Source organism: Entelurus aequoreus, linkage group LG04 (genome assembly GCF_033978785.1).
Source record: "Entelurus aequoreus isolate RoL-2023_Sb linkage group LG04, RoL_Eaeq_v1.1, whole genome shotgun sequence".
Classification (NCBI taxonomy): Eukaryota; Metazoa; Chordata; class Actinopteri; order Syngnathiformes; family Syngnathidae; genus Entelurus; species Entelurus aequoreus.
The window spans coordinates 67,608,452-67,627,716 of NC_084734.1; the positions used below are offsets into that span (position 1 = coordinate 67,608,452).

Below are 19,265 nucleotides of genomic sequence, written 5' to 3' on the forward strand. Positions count from 1 at the left end.
GCAGAAGGCAGGGTACACCCTGGACAAGTCGCCATCTCATCACAGGGCCAACACAGATAGACAGACAACATTCACACTCACATTCACACACTAAGGCCAATTTAGTGTGGCCAATCAACCTATCCCCAGGTGCATGTCTTTGGAGGTGGGAGGAAGCCGGAGTACATATATATATATATATATATATATATATATATATATATATATATAGAGAGAGAGAGAGAGAGAGAGAGAGAGAGAGAGAGAGAGAGAGAGAGAGAGAGAGAGAGAGAGAGAGAGAGAGAGAGAGAGAGAGAGAGAGAGAGAGAGAGAGAGAGAGAGATACTGATGGTGTGTTTGACAGCAAAGCAGCTGGAAAGAGATACTATTGTATTAGTTTCATACAAAATATCTTATTTTTATTTTTTATTTATAAAAAGCATGTTGTATGTACTTGCTTTTTGGGGGGCAAGCTCAAATTAAGTAGATTTTAATGACCTTGATTGAAGATACGAGTGTTTTGCGTTAAAGGCGACGTGACAGAACCAATTAAGCTCGTAAGTTGAGGTACCACTGTTTAGGGTACAACTGCACAATATTAGAAACAGTTCACTGTGTTTTTTGCATTGCAGGTTTACACCTGCAGTGCACACAACAGCCCGAATATTACACGTTTGATCTATCAATTTTAAATTAGGATTATATTTACTTGAAAATATGAATTCATCAAGATTAATTTTTAAATGTGTTTTTACACATGGCTACTATCAAACCACAGTAAATTGTGCGGGGAATGTCTACCTAATGTGGACAACATCTGGATTTTTTTTGTTTTTTTGTTCATGCATCAAGAGAAGGACTGAATAGAAAAAAAAAAAAAAAAAAACAGACCGTAGACTTTCACGAGTAAGGGTGAAAGTTTAGGCGCACTTGGCTGTGCATCTGCGCGGACACGTGATTGGCTGAGTGTCTTTGGCGCATATAAAACAGCGCATTGTTCTGCGGCGCGTCAGAGCGCAGACAGGCTGGGTGGAGAGGAGCCAAGCACTAACAGGACTCACTGGACACTGCATGGGGAATGCGACTATGACTTTCCAACAACACATGGAATGTTAATAAGAACAACTTTTGACCTGACCATTATCTCTGCATTTCCATTCTCTGGTAAGTCCTCATGGGGTTGTGAATTAAGAAACTGGAAAAAGTTATTGAAGTGGTTCATTTACCATGAGTCTGTTTTTGAATGGTGTTAACTATGGAAACAATGAATGAATTACCTGCAGAATGCGATATTGATTAGCAAAACTTTGCATTTTAATCAACTCAAGTTGAAAGATTTTAAAGAGGTGCATTTGACCTCTCATGCTGGAATGTAATAATAATATGGCAACACTTTAGCATGGGGACACATATTAATTAATATGTGTTATATTAATATTAATTAACACCATTAACTAGTTGCTTATTAACATGCAAATTAGTAACATATTGACTCTTAATTAGTCATTATTAAGTACTTATTAATGCCTTATTCTGCATGGCCTTATTATACAACTAGTAAGCCATTAACTAAGAGTCTTCCCTCAATAACCTCAGAATTATTGCTTATTAGTAACTAAGGATGTCCGATATTGGCTTTTTGCCAAAATCCGATATTCCGATATTGTCCAACTCTTTAATTACCGATACCGATATCAACCGATACCGACATCAACCGATACTGATATATACAGTCGTGGAATTAACACATTATTAAGCCTAATTTGGACAACCAGGTGTGGTGAAGATAAGGTCCTTTTTAGAAAAATATATAAAATAAAATAAGATAAATAAATTAAAAACATTTTCTTGAATAAAAAAGAAAGTACAACAATATAAAAACAGTTACATAGGAACTAGTAACTAATGAAAATGAGTGAAATGAACTGTTAAAGGTTAGTACTATTAGTGGACCAGCAGCACGCACAATCATGTGTGCTTACGGACTGTATCCCTGCAGACTGTATTGATATATATTGATATATTATGTAGGAACCTGAATATTAATAACAGAAAAAAACAACCCTTTTGTGTGAATGAGTGTGAATGAGTGTAAATGGGGGAGGGAGGTTTTTTGGGTTGGTGCACTAATTGTAAGTGTATCCTGTGTTTTTTATGTTGATTTAATTAAAAAATAAAAAATAAAAAAACGATACAGATAATAAAAAAAACTATACCGATAATTTCTGATATTAAATTTTAAAGCATTTATCGGCCGATATTATCAGACATCTCTATTAGTAACCCTAACCCTAACCCTAACCCTTATATGTTCCCCTCGTGTCCAAATAACTCTAAATTAAGTCTCTGTTACTTTAATAAGCAACTAATTAATGGTGAATATGTTCCCCATACTAAAAGTGCTACCAATAATATGTGATCTATGCCATCTAGTCAATTGTGCGTGGCCTGCAGTCTGAAAGAGCAGCTGCAAGAGCACATTTTAAAATTGTGCTGCACTTTTACATGTGGATTTGACTGATAAAGACTGGATTTACAGGGGTTGTTTTTTTTTTAAGTGTAAGAAACTGCAGCAGGATATGAACGTTTCACAGCTGGAGAAATAATGTGAAATACCATTATTCACTTTGGCCTGCCTTTGACATCCTGACGGTTTGCATTCAGGCTCCCACACACAATTCCTTTTCATGTTGCAGTGTTTCTTGTTTCCAGAAAACCTCATGGCACAGATAAGCGGGAGCACTTTAAATCAGCAACAAAGTCGCTTGTAACAACAAACTTAAATCGCTGATAGCAGAGATTTATTGACTTTAATCTTGCTGCTGTTTGACGATTGCGGTACGGTTCTATAAGAACAACGTGTGCTAGGTTTGGATGGGTCATTGTTTTCTACCGCAAAATTGCTTGTTGAAAGAGCAGAACATATTGAAAGATTATTATTGCCATGCTGGATTTTGAGGATCTGCAATGCTGGAGTTCAGAGCAAAGTGTTTATCTGTAACTGCTGTCCTCCGTCTGATGTCTTTACTGTAGTCCTTCATGACCCCTGACCTTAGATTTGCAATGAATGGCATCCTTCTACATCCATGGCCTCCCCTTGCTCCTCTCACTTGATCAAATTACCATTCATATTCATTTTATTCCATTGCTCACATGCCTTCCACTTATCTCTTAGCTCCTCATTCACTCAAAAAGTATCGTTCTCCTCCCCCTTTAGACAGGTTTATTCAACCGGCGGCCTGTGGGCCAAATCCGACCCTGGAATGACACCATGCTGGCCCCCAGGTTCAGTTTGAAACTTGGGATAACAACATTTTTGCAGCAAATTCCTAAAAATATTAGAGAGCTCATGGCCACTTGAGAACTTGGGCCACTGTAAACACATTGGTAGACTAAGACTCAGACTTAGACTAAGACTTCCTTTATTGTCATTAAAATTTGAACTTTACACTACAGAAAAGAACAACATTTTGTTGCATTAGCTCGTTGCAGTGCAGGATAAAAGAGCAATAAGGTGCAGATATAAATAGATTTACTGTACAGATAAATATATTGCACTTTTGCATATGCATCCACATTTATGGATGTATGTTATATTGTTTTTACAGTCCAGCGAGTTAATCCGTTTTTTGGGGGAATGGAGGGGATTATTATGATGCGTTCAACAGTCTTATGGCCTGAGGGAAGAAGCTGTTACAGACTGCTACGGAGGCTGCGGAACCCCTTTTCTGGGTCCAGCAGTGAAAACAGTTCTTGGTGGGGGTTGGAGGAGTCTCTACAGATTTCCTGAGCACTGGTCAGGCAGCGGCTTTTTGCGATCCCCCGGATAAGAGGAAGAGGAGTCCTGATGATCTTTTCCGCCGTCCTCACCATTCTCTGCAGAGACTTCCAGTCTGAGGCACTGCAGGCTCCAGTCCAGACAGTAGATCCGTGCATTGACGTTTTAACTTTGCAAGCAAACATAGAACACTGGGGTCCAAACCTGTGATTTACTTCACGGAGGCGTTCCTCAAAGCACCTATTTAAGTCCTCTCACTATTGGCAGTTTTTTTACATTCTAGGATTTGTGTAACTGGATGTTGCTATAGCTTGTTTACTTCAGATGCAGTCAGTAGTCCTTTGTTCAAGTTCTTTAGCTATACGAGTTGTGTTCCTCAGAGATCCAGTTTAGGTCGTCGTTTGCATCATTTAGGCTATCAACTTGTGGCCCGTGGGTTTATTCTAAAAAAAATAGTGAGAGTAGTTTTTTCAGAAGATCCTAAAAACAGCAGAGTGCTCCTGTAAGTCTGACCAAATAAATGGACCAAAATCAAATGTCTACTGTAGTTCTCCAAAGTAAGATAAGACTAATAGTAAAGGAAGAAGTCCAGCCCCCATGTCTTTAGCTTTCTGGAAATGTGTCCCTCAGAGCAATTTACTTGCATATCCCTGCTCTACATATGGCGCCAACACAATTTTTAAAGGTCAGAGAGGGTTTCAGAGGTAAAAACCTATTAGATTAAGAAATTAATTCCAGTCAAAACTCAACAACCACCCTGCCGTTGTTGTTCCCCTTGCTCTCAGCCCCTAATAACGAGGTCCAGCACAAAGCCACAGCAGAGAGGATTTGAGTGGAAGTCTGCCAAATTTCTAAGACTGATTTCATGTGATACGTGTGTGAGTTCATCCATGTGATTTTGTCTTTTGTGCACGGAGACAACCAGCCTCTGTGCTCGGGCCTCAAACGTAGCCACCAATGCCAGCTGTGTTTCATTGGCCCCGTGCAGGAATGACGTACGTTCAGGGTGAAGGTTTTTAAATGCAGTTCATCCCTAAACATTTGTCTTTTGGAGACTTATGTTTGCGATTAGTGGATTGTGCGCATTGAGCAAGCTGAAGGCAACACATGCATGCAAACATTGCAGAAAAGTACCACAGACAAGTCAGAAATCTCTATTATCGCCATTCTATTTGGCGATCAGGTGCAAACACTTTCTGTTCACCTCCTTAAACAAACAATGTTTACTAGGGTCAATGTTTTTATTCCCTGCCTGTCCAGGTCACCAAATGAAATTCTGTAGGTTTACACTATTAAACATCAGATTTTTCAATTAGAACAGACTTCCTGGCAAGCAATCAAGTCCAACATGTGCCTTAAGTCAGCTGATATTGGTGTGGATCAGGGGTCTCAAACTCAATTTAACTGGGGGCCAACGGAGGTAGAGTAATGCTGGTTTTACTTCAGATTCAGGTTTTAACCATCATTACTTCTACCAACAGCTATAGTGACTAGGGCAGGGGTCGGCAACCCAAAATGTTGAAAGAGCCATATTGGACCAAAAATACAAAAACAAATCTGTCTGGAGCCGCAAAAAATTAAAAGCCATATTACATGTGTCATGAGATATACATTTAATTAAGAGGACTTAAAGGAAACTAAATGAGCTCAAATATAGCTACAAATGAGGCGTAATGATGCAATATGTACATATCGCTAGCCTAAATAGCATGTTAGCATCGATTAGCTTGCAGTCATGCAGTGACCAAATATGTCTGATTAGCACTCCACACAAGTCAATAACATCAACAAAACTCACCTTTGTGCACTCATGCACGACGTTAAAAGTGTGGTGGACAAAATGAGACAGAAAAAGGAGTGGCATAAAACACGTCCTAGAAAGTCGGAGAAAGTTATACATGTAAACAAACTATACGGTGAGTTCAAGGACCGCCAAAATAAGTAGGACAAAACGGCGCTCGCCAAATACTCGAATCAGTGAAGCATGTTTAATATAAACAGTGTGATTTATAACAATTAGGGAGGTTTGTGTCATGTTTGTCCTCCTACACAAACCATACTAAAACAAAAAAATTGATTTTTTTTCCCCCTCATCTTTTTCCATTCTTCATACATTTTTGAAAAATCTCCAGAGAGCCACTAGGGCGGCGCTAAAGAGCCGCATGCGGCTCTAGAGCCGTGGGTTGCCGACCCCCGGACTAGGGATAGGTGCTTTTCACAATTGATTCCCTGTATCTGACAGTACTTGACAGTACTTGTGTGTTCATGTGTTAATAAATGTTAATTTGTTCAATAAAAAAATACATATTTTACATTTAACATTTAAAAACATGCTGATTATGATGACTGTTATATCTTGTTACACTTCTGAGTCTCATTTAAAAGTGTAAACTTTGCACGCCGCTGCAATACCGACAAATTAGACGGATGGCTGTAGTTTTAGTGGATGGCCAGAGCCGTGTATAGAGAGGGAATAGCAAACTCGGTTTCAGAGTTGTTTCCAAACATGGCGCCCTGTTGCCACGTGAGGGGCTTTTGACCAAACATTCAGGAGATCGTCTGGCCATACTGAAAAGCCCCTCACGTGACTACAGGCCGCCATGTTTGGGACCAACTCTGAAGCCGAGTTGGCCATACTGTCTCTATACACGGCTCTGTAGATGGCTATGGTGTGCCACTAAGCTGAGTCTAGTTTTTTGTTGCGCCCTAAAATGTGTTTATACTGTAAGTACTGTACTTATTAGACACAAGCTGTTTAATTGGAACATGCATTTTAGTTGTGGTTTTCATTACCAAATTTGGAGGTGTTGCAATTGCCATGTAAAATTGCTATTGCTAATCAGTAGCATGTCTACGGCAAATCCAATCCATCTATCCAATCCACCTACTCAGTGGCCTAGTGGTTAGAGTGTCCGCCCTGAGATCGGTAGGTTGTGAGTTCAAACCCCGGCCGAGTCATACCAAAGACTATAAAAATGGAGCCCATTACCTCCCTGCTTGGCACTCAGCATCAAGGGTTGGAATTGGGGGTTAAATCACCTAAAATTATTACCGGGCGCAGCCACCACTGCTGCCCACTGCTCCCCTCACCTCCAAGGGGGTGAACAGGGGGATGGGTCAAATGCAGAGGACAAATTTCACCACACCTAGTGTGTGTGTGACAATCATTGGTACTTTAACTTTAACTTTAGTGCATTTTTAAAAGTAAAGCTTTACAGCATACTTGCTTTGTTGGCATTGAATATTGTAACATTACATAGAGGCAGTCCAACTGAGTGAGTGCTCTGAGTGCTTGTTTACTCGCCAAGTGTCAAGCCTGCAACCGGACATGACGTCACATGCATCAAAGCTATCAAAATATGGCACCGTTTGATTTATACGTGGATCGATACCCGGTGGAACTGACAGAATTCTGTCAATATCTATAAAAGTTTGAAATGTAAAATTAAATGTAAAAGATTGTATATTTTGAATCTAATGCATTCCCCAGGACATGGTTAGAGACCATTCTGCTTGCTTTTAGGAAGTTGCTTTTTGTTTTGCCAATTGTGTGTTTGCTGTGCTGTAATTTTTGGGATTGCACTGTCATTGCAGTTATTATTCTTTTTCGTAGGATTCAAGATTGCCATAATATATTTAACTATTAGCCACGTAGGTTGTGCGGGCTGTGATCATACTAAAAATGAAGTCAAGTAGAGGGCCACAAAATAGGACAGCAAGTTCGAGACCCCCTGGTTTAGAGCTAGAAAGGTATATAGAAAATGGACGGATGGACAATTACAATGCATCATTTATTATTAATCGGCGTTGATAACAATTTAAGCGGCATTAAGGACAAGGTAAATGTTCCCAGCATAGCTTTCATCTCTGCATGCCTGTCCAAAAACTCACTTTCTAAACTCAAACAGCTGGTTTCCTGCCTGTCCGATAAATGATTTGTCCATTTTCTCTGCAGGACACATTGGAACAAAGATCCACACTGCCAGGCCCAAAGCAAAAAAAAGAAAATGTGTGTGTGTGAGCGTGTACGTTAGGACTGCTGTGTGCCTTTGACTGAGGAAACGCCTCCTTCTGAAAGAACCTGCCTGGCTTTTACAATGAAGGCTGTCGCTCTGCTCTGTTTCCTGATGGTCGTGGCGGTCGGGGCCTCTCGGTTTATCCGGGACTCCCCGAGTGTGCCTGACACTTTTGATGATTCCAAGACTAATGTGTCCATTCAGCGCCTACCCCCGCAGGCGGATCGGCCGAAGGACTCCTTCCCCCCCATGTGCACGAAGCCCACGGAAATTAAGCACGCCTTTAAGTATGTGAACACTATTGTGTCCTGCTTGATCTTTGTGGTTGGAATCATTGGCAACTCCGCACTGCTGAGGATCATATACAAGAACAAGTGCATGAGGAATGGACCCAACGTTCTGATTGGGAGCCTGGCACTGGGGGACCTACTTTATATCGTCATCGCAATCCCCATCAATGTGTATAAGGTAAATTGTCTTCCTTCCCACTGTTTCCTTTGTGGTTTTGTAAGGCTTGTGTTAACCTGGAGATAGCTGAGGGGGTAACAAAATTACATTTTAGACCAGGGGTGTCAAACATTTTAGCTCAGGGGCCACATGGAAGAAAATCTATTCCCAAGTGGGCCGGACTGGCAAAATCATGTCATGATAACTTAAAAATAAAGACAACTTCAGATTGTTTTCTTTGTTTAATAAAAAAAACAAGCACAATCTGAAAACATACAAATCATAATGTTGTTGTTTTACACTTACATGTTGCTGTTCAGGCAGCACGGTGGCAGAGGGGTTAGTGCGTCTGCCTCACAATACCAAGGTCCTGAGTAGTCGTGAGTTCAATCCCGGCCTCGGGATCTTTCTGTGTGGAGTTTGCATGTTCTCCCCGTGACTGCGTGGGTTCCCTCCGGGTACTCCGGCTTCCTCCCACCTCCATGCACCTGGGGATAGGTTGATTGGCAACACTAAAATGGCCCTAGTGTGTGAATGTGAGTGTGAATGTTGTCTGTCTATCTGTGTTGGCCCTGTGATGAGGTGGTGACTTGCCCAGGGTGTACACCGCCTTCCGCCCGATTGTAGCTGAGATAGGCTCCAGCGCCCCCTGCGACCCTGAAGGGAATAAAGCGGTAGAAAATGGATGGATGGATGGATGTTGCTGTTCATTGTAGTCTATCTTCATTTGTCGTGATTTATCATTTCTGAATAAATGATGTGATAATGTTCATCGGTCAAATAGGTGTGAGTCTGGCAGAGTTTTAAAATGCTCTCATTGGTGTAAAATTGTAATCTATCAGAAGATATAATAAATAGTAATATCAAAATCAAATTACAGCATGATATTAATGTAATTTACTCATTTTCCTCAATTGATGTACTAAAATCATGAGTTTATTCTGTACATACGTAGCATCATCTACAACAAAACCTGTGAATTCGGACTCATTTCATGAATCACATGAATTCAGAAGGGGATACATGTTATTTCAGCATAGTTATGTGCGCCCAGATAATGTGTCCCCAGTCCTCTATCTTAACCAGGCACATAGCTCCGCCCCCTCTGAAGTCATGCGCTCTCCTGCGGTAGAGGATACAAATAATTGCTATGGACACATTTAGAAGAAAAGTTTCTTTCATTCAAAAATGTCAGCTAATTTTTATACTTACCAAAATCATCTCACGGGCCGGATAAAAGCTGTTTGCGGGCCTGATCCCCTAGTTTAGGCACACTCATCATGGGAATACATGTCATCAATCATTCATTGACTCCCTGATTTTGGGCCCTTAATGATTTATTTGAACTGTTCTTATTCTAGATTGGAATGATTATACAGTACTTCAACGTACATGCCTAATAGAATATAATTTAGAATGCATTACCACCAACTAGTTTTATAAAGAAATGTCAAAATAATGTACAGCATTTACCTCGGAGTGGATCTCCTTACAGATGCTTCTCCGTCAAACACACCATCAGCAGCTTTTCCATATTTTAATGGTCCGCCGTTTAGATATTATTTCAACATCCGACTCATTCTGCTTTAGTATTTTGCAAACTAGCAATGATACGCTCCAGTTGCTTTGCCAAGTCGACTGTCATGTTTTTGATTATTTTATTTTTTGAATTCAATGAATGAATGAATTATCATCCACTTCTTCTTCTCAGCACTGTCCATCACGCTTACTTTCTTCCTTCCCAAGATTAGAAAAACAAATGTGTGTCGATCTCTAGCTGTAAGTTAATGCTAGCGAGTGAGACCAGATATTTTAGGCGGTTCTTTTAGGGTTCACTCTGTTATTTGCTACCAATTCATTGATTAATAGCGGCTATGCTTATATCTTAGATGTTTGCTTGCATAACAATTAGCTAAAAGACAGCTCTCTCCTCAAAACACTTTTAAGTTTAGGTACCACTGTACAACATGTATTTTCAATGATTGGATCAATTGGTTGAAATAGTTTGAATTTATCTAGACTTCATCTTACCTACTGATTCAAATACAATATAAACAGTACATACACCCCCACTAATTGATTAAATGTGCCTTAGCAAGTTTTATCTCAACCAGGATGTTTTGTTGTAGCCATGTACAAGCTTCAGGCATAATTCAGGTTGACTATTTGAGTTCTCGTATTTAGTTCATTTATACTGGTGGATTTCCTGGCACGGATCCAGCATGGTACACATATGTTCAATAAGGGTGAGGCTTTAAGATTGTCGTATCGGAAGCTTCATTTCAGCCTGTTTTGATCTTTGAGGTACCCGGCATAAAAGAGCTGACAGAATATAAGATAACAAGACTAGATTTTAGGAAAGAAGTACTAAAAACTATTGAAATTGTCTGTCTAGTTCATTTTGCTTGATAAGATATCCTAAATGAAGATTTGTATGTTTAGAAAGTAGCAGGACTTTTATCATCAATCCATCAATCAAAGTTTACTTATAAAGCCCTCAAAGGGCTGCACAAGCCACAACGACATCCTCGGCTCAGATCCCACATCAGGGCAAGAAAAAACTCAACCCAATGGGATGACAATGAGAAACCTTGGAGGGGACCGCAGATGTAGACCACAAGGAAGTGTTTTCCATTCATAAAAAAATAATAATAATATGCCTCCTTTAATGCGCCCTATAATCCGGTGCGCCTTATATGTGAAAAAAGATAGAAAATAGACCCGCTCATCGACAGTGCGCCTTATAATTCGGTGAGCCCTATGGTCCGAAAAATATGGTATTCTTGTGCCATGTATTAAAAATGTTAATTTATGAATATTAATCATAAAATGCTGTTACTAAATTACATAAATTCTATCAAAAACTCTGTAATGATGTATTTTACAAACAAAAAGTTGTACACTGTATCCCATGCATCTCATTGTGCAACATGTGAACGTTTTAAGGTGAACAAAATGTGATCTCTGAAAGGCATACATGTCTCAAATATTCCCACAGCAGGACCCCAACCCAGACATCAATCTTGTTTTTCCAGAGCTCATGAAAAACAATATTTGGTATTTTCATTGCGCATTACTCCATTGTTCTCCGTGCACGGTAAATCTATTTTTGAGCACACAAAATCCAAATCTAAAATCCAACCAAAACGCTTATTAATAAATGAAATTGTGGTACGTGTGCTGATAAGTGATACGCCAAATAATAATTTAATTATATATTCAAACACAGTGTTTTTGTTCAAACTTTGTGTAATGTTACAGTGGCCAAAAATATTACATATATGTGTTAAATAAAACCTCTGCATTGTTCTTAATGAATATTTAGGCCTACTAAGCTACTGTATTTTACTGTTGCTCATTATTGTGGTAATTGGAGAGCCAAGTGTGTTCTGAGGTGATACAAGTTTGAAAACCACTGTTTCAAACAAAATAACCACATAACAATTTATTATTTCCCATTTTGCATTGCAACTTTGTGAGTGACAGGTGACAACTCGTGGTCACAACAGATAAAACAATGACAATGTCGGCCAAGACCTTCTAAGGAGGAGAAAGAGGTGGTCTGCATTAACAATGTTTTTATTGTGATAAACTGATAACTGTCGGCCATAACCACACCAAAACAACATCAGCAACAAAACTTCTATCATGCAAAATTGGTCACTTTCTACTGTAATCACACCAAAACAAACTTTTTTTGTCGTATTGACAACAGCTACTCTCTCAATGTCATTTGCTCCAAAAGACGCAAACTGAGTCAGTGATGCGTTCACCGCCACAAAAAGAGTCGGACAACTCCAACACCACAAATAAACTGTAACTGCCAGGTCGACACACTAATGCAGTTCACACGCAGCCAATCAATGTCATTAACAGCTTATAGCAGCCGAGTTAAAAGCTGCATAATAGTTCTTATTTTTTGCAAAACAAACAGGCACTGTACACCCACACTCCCCAATCAGATTTGCACTTATTCTTGTGTCATGTATTAAGAATGTTAATTTATGGATATTAATCATAAAATGCTGTTACTGGATTACATAAATGCTATTAAAAACTCTGTAATGATGTATTTTACAAACAAAAAGTTGTACACTGTATCCCATGCTTGTGCTGCACCATACATCTCATTCCATCCATCTATCTTCAACCGCTTATCCGGAATCGGGTTGCGGGGACAACAGCTCCAGCAGAGACCCCCAGACTTCCCTCTCCAGAGCAACATTTGCGACTTCCTCCTGGGGAATCCCGAAGCGTTCCCAGGCCAGAGAGGAGATATAATCCCCCCATCTGGTCCTTGGCCTGTCGCGGGGCCTCCTCCCAGTGGGACGTGCAACAAGGACCTCCCTAGGGAGACGCTCGTGAGGCATCCGCACGAGATGCCCGAACCACCTAAGTTGGCTCCTTTCCAAGCGAAGGAGCAGCGGCTCTACACCGAGTCTCTCTCGGGTGACTGCACTTCTCACCCCATCTCTAAGGGAGATGCCAGCCACCCTTCTGAGGAAACTCATTTCGGCCACTTGTATCCGCGATCTTATTCTTTTGGTAATTACCCACACTTCATGACCATAGGTGAGAGTAGGAATGTAGATAGCTCGGTAGACCGAGAGCTTTGTCTTCTGGCTCAGCTCTCGTTTCGTCACAACTGTGCGGCAGAGAGACTGCAATACTGCCCCAGCTGCTCCGATTCTCCGGCTGATTTCCTTCTCCATCTTTCCCTCACTCGTGAACAAGACCCCGAGATACTTAAACTCCTCCACCTGGGACAGAGTCTTGTCCCCTACCCGGACTGTACAAACCATCGGTTTCCTGCTGAGAACCATGGCCTCAGATTTGGAGATGCTGATCCTCATTCCAGCCGCTGAACACTCGGCTGCGAACCGATCCAGTGGGAGCTGAAGGTCACGAACCGAAGGTGCCATCAGGACCACATCATCTGCAAACAGCAGTGACGCAACCTTTAGCCCCCCGAGACGTATACCCTCTCCGCCATGGCCACGACTCCGCCTAGAAATCCTGTCCATGAAAATCACAAACAGGATAGGTGACAGAGCGCAGCCCTGGCGGAGACCAACCCCCACTGGAAACGGATCCGACTTACATCCAAGCACCCGGACACAACTCTCGCTTTGGTTGTACAGAGATTGGATGGCCCTCAGCAGGGTTCCCCTCACTCCGTACTCCCTCAGCACCTCCCACAAGATCTCCCGGGGGACGCGGTCATACGCCTTCTCCAAATCCACAAAACACATGTAGACTGGATAGGCATATTCCCATGCCCTCTCCAGGATTCCCGCAAGCGTAAAGAGTTGGTCAGTTGTTCCACGACCAGGACGGAATCCACATTGCTCCTCTTGAATCTGAGGTTCGACTATCGGCCGGACCCTCCTTTCCAGTACCTTGGCGTAAACTTTCCCAGGGAGGCTGAGTAGTGTGATACCCCTGTAATTAGCACACACCCTCTGGTCCCCCTTTTTGAAAAGGGGAACCACCACCCCAGTCTGCCACTCCCTCGGCACTGTCCCAGACTTCCACGCAATGTTGAAAAGGCGTATCAACCAAGACAGCCCATCAACACCCAGAGCCTTCAGCATTTCTGGACGGATCTCGTCAACCCCCGGAGCTTTGCCACTGTGGAGTTGTCTAACTACCTCAGTGACTTCACTCCGAGAGATCGACGTCGATCCCCCATCATCCTCAGGCCCTGCTCCTATCAGGGAGGGTGCGTCTGATGTATTTGGGTTCAGGAGTTCCTCAAAGTGCTCTTTCCAACGCCCTACATTGTGCAAAATGTGAATGTTACAAGGTGAACAAAATGTGATCTCTGAAAGGAGTACATGTCTCAAATATTTCCATGGCAGGACCCCACCCAGAAATCAATCTTGTTTTTCATGAGAAACATGAAAAACAATATTTGGTATTTTCATTGTCAGTGGGCCAAATCATTTCTATTAGAAAACAACATAATGGAAATGACTGCTGTTATTTGATTGTTGTAGTAAAACATTTAACTTATGTCAGCTTTGGGACAGGTGTGATGCCGGTGTGGCGACAGTGTACACGTCTGATTTGCTCAGACACATGAAAAATCAGAGGGAACATTGATGCTCACTGTCAAAAAATACATTCAATCCATTGATGGACACTACATTATTATCTTGATTGATGTTTGCAGGTGTCTCAATTGAAGGGATCAGAACAGATTTGATAGCTTTCTGGAAGTTTCTTTTATCTTTTTATTATATGTGGTGTACACGGCATCCAAAGTGCAATGCAACATTTCACTTTCCTGGGGCGCTGGATTTATTGCAGCCTCAGAAGCGCATAGGACCAAAAGCAATGGAGTCAATGGAGAATACATGGAAGGCCATATTTGACAGGGGAACACCCACATTGAGGTTTTCTCCACTTAAAATGTCTTAAAAGGTTATTTTCCTAATCGAGGGGGAGAATGCTGCGCAGCCAGAATCCACGCAGTTGTGCACCTTTTTTCACTTTAGCACATGGGAAAATGGGGACAAACTTAATCAGGCATTCAAGCTCATGATTTGTGAATGGAAAGTAACGTCTGATAGGAAGTGAAATTTACAGCTCAATAGGACCTCTTGAGGATTATAACTAAATGTTATATGGTCGGAAAGGATTCAAACCCAACAATGTGGGGCATGAGGAAGTCAGCTGTTTGGACATGTATTTGAAGGAGACAATTTAACGTGATGTTGGCCAGTTTACTTTAACGTGCTCATCATACAGGATTGATCCTATTGCTACCGATGCGGCCCTCAATGAAAAAAAGTAGTGTATATAAATCAGTTTTGGAATTTTTATACTAACAATGCGGTAAATTGATTGACAGCTATTACAATGATTAAGCGTTTGCACTCCTTTTAAAGGCCTCTTTAAAATTGTATTCATTTCCTCAAGACGCCGGGCTTATATTGATTATAATGTACTATCCAAGTTGAATTCATTGTGCCTGTACTATGCATGCACTTTACCAGTTATGGCTTGACACGTTTTATTGGTGGTTACGGTCTATTTACGATTGCACTCTGAATGCAGCTGTATTAGGAAGAAGTGAAAACAGTGGTTTTGAATGAACCACAGTGTTGTCATCAAGTGAAAACAAGCTTGTAATGGAGGCTGTGGCCAAATGCGCCAATTCAACTATAACCGTATGGTTTTCCTTTAATCTGATAGGATGACTGGAATTAAATAGGATCTGTGTAGTCATGGCAAGGTACAGTCTTAAGTAAACACTTTTTTGATTTATTTATTTCGTGCAATGGCACTCAGTCTTTGTACTGGGCTGTATTTTGTATATTGCATTTGGTAAGTATTCACAGCACTTCACTTTTTCCACATTTTATTATGTGAATGCCTTATTCCATAATAGAATACATTCATTTTTTGTCCTCAAAATTCTACGAATGAATGACAATGTGAAACGTTTTTAGGACCCTATTGAATTTCTAGCGTTTTATTATTATTATACCACCGTTTCTTTGAGCTGTAATTTGACCCCCTTAACATGCTTCAAAACTCACCAAATTGGACACACACATCAGGACTGGCGAAAATTGCGATCTAATCAAAAAACCAAACCCCAAAACTCAAAATTGCGCTCTAGCGCCCCCTAGGAAGAAAACACAGACAAAACTGCCTCTAACTCCCAGTAGGAATGTTGTAGACACATGAAACAAAAACCTCTATGTAGGTCTCACTTAGACCTATATTTCATACACTGACAACCCCCAGCAAAAATCAACAGGAATTTTGCAATTCCCCCTTCAAAACAAAAGTTGTGTAAAAACAGTCACCTTTTTTCAAACATTATCTCCTCTGAGCACGTTTGTCGTGTCGGCTTCAAATACGCACAGGAGAGAGATTGAACCCTTCTGATTAAAAGTTGATGAAAGAGTTTTAATTACTGCTCCGGTTTGGATTTTATGAGCCCTCAAAGAACCGCTGCGCTGATGCTGCTGCGCTGCTGCCGTCTCAAGATGGCCGCACCCTGCTCAGACAAAACTGCCTCTAACTCCCAGTAGGAAAGTCAGAGACACATGAAACAAAAACCTCAATGTAGGTCTCACTTAGACCTATATTTCATACATTGACAACCCCCAGCTAAAATCAACAGGAAGTTTGCCATTCCCCATTCAATATAAAAGCTTCTCTCCATTCGCAATTAGAGTCTTAAGATGGCGCCACTCTGCTCAGACAAAACTGCATCTAACTCCCAGTAGGAATGTCAAAGACACATGAAAAAAAACCTCTATGTAGGTCTCACTTAGACCTATATTTTATACACTGACAACCCCCAGCTAAAATCAACAGGAAGTTTGCAATTCTCCCTTCAATACAAAAGATGGCTAAAAAAACTTGCCTTTTTTCAAACATCTCCCCTGAGGTCGCGGGGGCAGCAGCCCAATCAGGGAAGCCCAGACTTCCCTCTCCTCAGCCACTTCCACCAGCTCTTCCAGGGGGATCCTGAGGCGCTCCAAGGCCTGCTGAGAGACATAGTCTCTTCAGCGTGTCCTGGGTCTTCCTCGTGGTCTCCTACCGGTCCTGTATCGCTGCTTGCAGCTTTAATTTTTAATCATTTTTTAAAACATTTTGGTAATGTATTAAAAATTCAAAACTACAAAAATCACATGTACATAAGTATTCATAGAATTTGATCAATACTTTGCTGATGCATCTTTGGCAGCAATTACAGCCTCAAGTATTTTTTAATACGATGCCACAAGCTTGGCACTTATCTTTGGGCAGTTTCGCCCATTCCTCTTTGGGCATTCCTCTATGCAACACCTCTTAAGCTCCATCACGCTGGATGGGAAGCATTGGTCTTTATCCAGGATGTCTCTGTACATTAATGCATTCATCGTTCCCTCTATCATGACTAGTCTCCTAGTTCCTGCCGCTAAAAAACATCCCCACATCATGATGCTGCCACCACCATGCTTCACTGTGGGGATGGTATTGGTCTGGTGATGAGTGGTGCCTGGTTTCCTCCAAACATGACGCTTGGCAGAGTTCGATCTTCGTCTCATCTGGCCAGATAATTTGTTTCACATGGTCTGAGAGTCTTTCATGTGAATTTTGGCAAACTTTTTACTGAAAAATGGCTTCCATCTGGCCACTACACCTTACAGCAGGGGTCTCAAACTCAATTTACCTGGGGGCCACTGGATGCAGAAACTGGGTGAGGCTGGGCCGCAAGAAAAGATTTCTTAAAAAAATCTAACATGCACTTTTTAATTAATTCACCTTCTTTGAATGGCTATCCCGCCCTAGCAACGTACTTGCCAACCCTCCCGATTTTTCCGGGAGACTCCCGAATTTCAGTGCCCCTCCCGACAATCTCACGGGGCAACCATTTCCCCGGATTTGTCCCGATTTTCACCCGGACAATAATATTAAGGGCGTGCCATGATAGCACTGCCTTTAACGTCCTCTACAACCTGTCGTCGCGTCCGCTTTTTCACCATACAAACAGCGTGCCGGCCCAGTCACATGTTGAATGAGGCTTCTGCAGACACACGTAAGTGACTGCAAGACATACTTGATCAACAGCCATACAGGTCACACTGAGGGTGACCGTATAAACAACTTTATCACTGTTACAAATACGCGCCACAATGTGAACCCACACCAAACAAGAATGACAAACACATTTCGGGAGAACATCCGCACCGTAACACAACATAAACACAACAGAACAAATACCCAGAACACCTTGCAGCCCTAACTCTTCCGGGCTGCAATATACACCCCCGCTACCAACAACCCCCCTCCCCCCCCACCCCAAACCCCGCCCACCTCAACCAACGCACGGAGGGGGTGGGGGGTTGATGTGTTGGGGCGGGGTTTGGTGGTAGCAGGGGTGTATATTGCAGCCCGGAGGAGTTAGGGCTGCATGGGATTCTGGGTATTTGTTCTGTTGTGTTTATGTTGTCTTACGGTGCAGATGTTCTCCCGAAATGTGTTTGTCATTCTTGTTTGGTGTGGGTTCACAGTGTGGCACATATTTGTAACAGTGTTAAAGTTGTTTATACGGTCACCCTCAGTGTGACCTGTGTGGCTGTTGATCAAGTACGTCTTGCAGTCACTTACATGTGTGTACAGAAGCTAAATACAACATGTGACTGGGCTGGCACGCTGTTTGTACAGGCTGTAGAGGGCGCTAAAGGCAGTGACATCACGGTACGCCCTTAATATTGTTGTTTGGGTGAAGACATTCGAGAGAATGGTTGCCCTGAAATTCATGAGTTTCCCGGAAAAATCGGGAGGGTTGGCAAGTATAGCGCTGTCAAGCGCCATTCATATAAAACTCGCGGGCCGCACTAACTTTAAATTTTCATATTAAAGTGCAGGCCGCAATTGGCCCGTGGGCCGCGTGTCTGAGACCCCTGTCTTACAAGCTTGATTGGTAGATTTCCTGTAGAGATGGTTGTCCTTGTCCACAGAGGAATGCTGTAGCTCTGTCAGAGTGGCCATCGGATTCTTGGTCACCTCCCTGACTAGACTAAGATGAATGCACTCATTTACAGAGACATCCTGGATGAAAACCAATGCTTCCAATCCAACCTGATGGAACTTGAGTGGTACTGCAAAGAGGAATGGGTGAAACTGCCCAAGCAGAGGTGTGCCAAGATTGTGGCTTCGTATACAAAAATACTTTAGGCTGTAATTGCTGCCAAAGGTTGGTCGGTCGGTTGGTTTCAGTTTATTTCGAACATGCATATAAAACAATTACAATGCAATACATCACATATTACCAGTTGTTTCATTGCAGCGTGTCCGAAAAGGAGTGAAAGAAGCCGAGCTTCTAAAGGTGCACCAACAAAGTATTAAGCAAACCCTGTGAATGTGATTGTTTTATTTTTTTATTTTTAATACATTTTCAAAATTTGAAAAAATAAAACCTTAACATGCTTATTGTGGGTATTGTGTGTAGAATTTTGAGGGGGGAAAAAATATATATATTCCAGTTTGAAATAAGTCTTTAGTTTAACAAAATGTGGAAAATGTGAAGCATTATG

At 41.6% G+C, this 19,265-nt stretch overlaps 2 protein-coding genes across 2 annotated transcripts in view; one reads left to right on the top strand and one right to left on the bottom strand.

The window, feature by feature from the left end:
• slc7a2 (solute carrier family 7 member 2) overlaps positions 1-19,265 on the bottom strand; it is a 396,413-nt gene that overhangs the window by 200,263 nt on the left and 176,885 nt on the right. The window lies entirely within an intron of this gene.
• Positions 978-19,265, top strand: part of LOC133648957 (endothelin receptor type B-like) — a 29,441-nt gene continuing 11,153 nt past the window's right edge. Inside the window, exons 1-2 of the mRNA XM_062045537.1 lie at positions 978-1,143; positions 7,713-8,241. Of these exons, the coding sequence (XP_061901521.1) occupies positions 7,855-8,241 (387 nt within the window). The 5' untranslated portion in view covers positions 978-1,143; positions 7,713-7,854. The remainder of the gene's footprint in view (positions 1,144-7,712; positions 8,242-19,265) is intronic.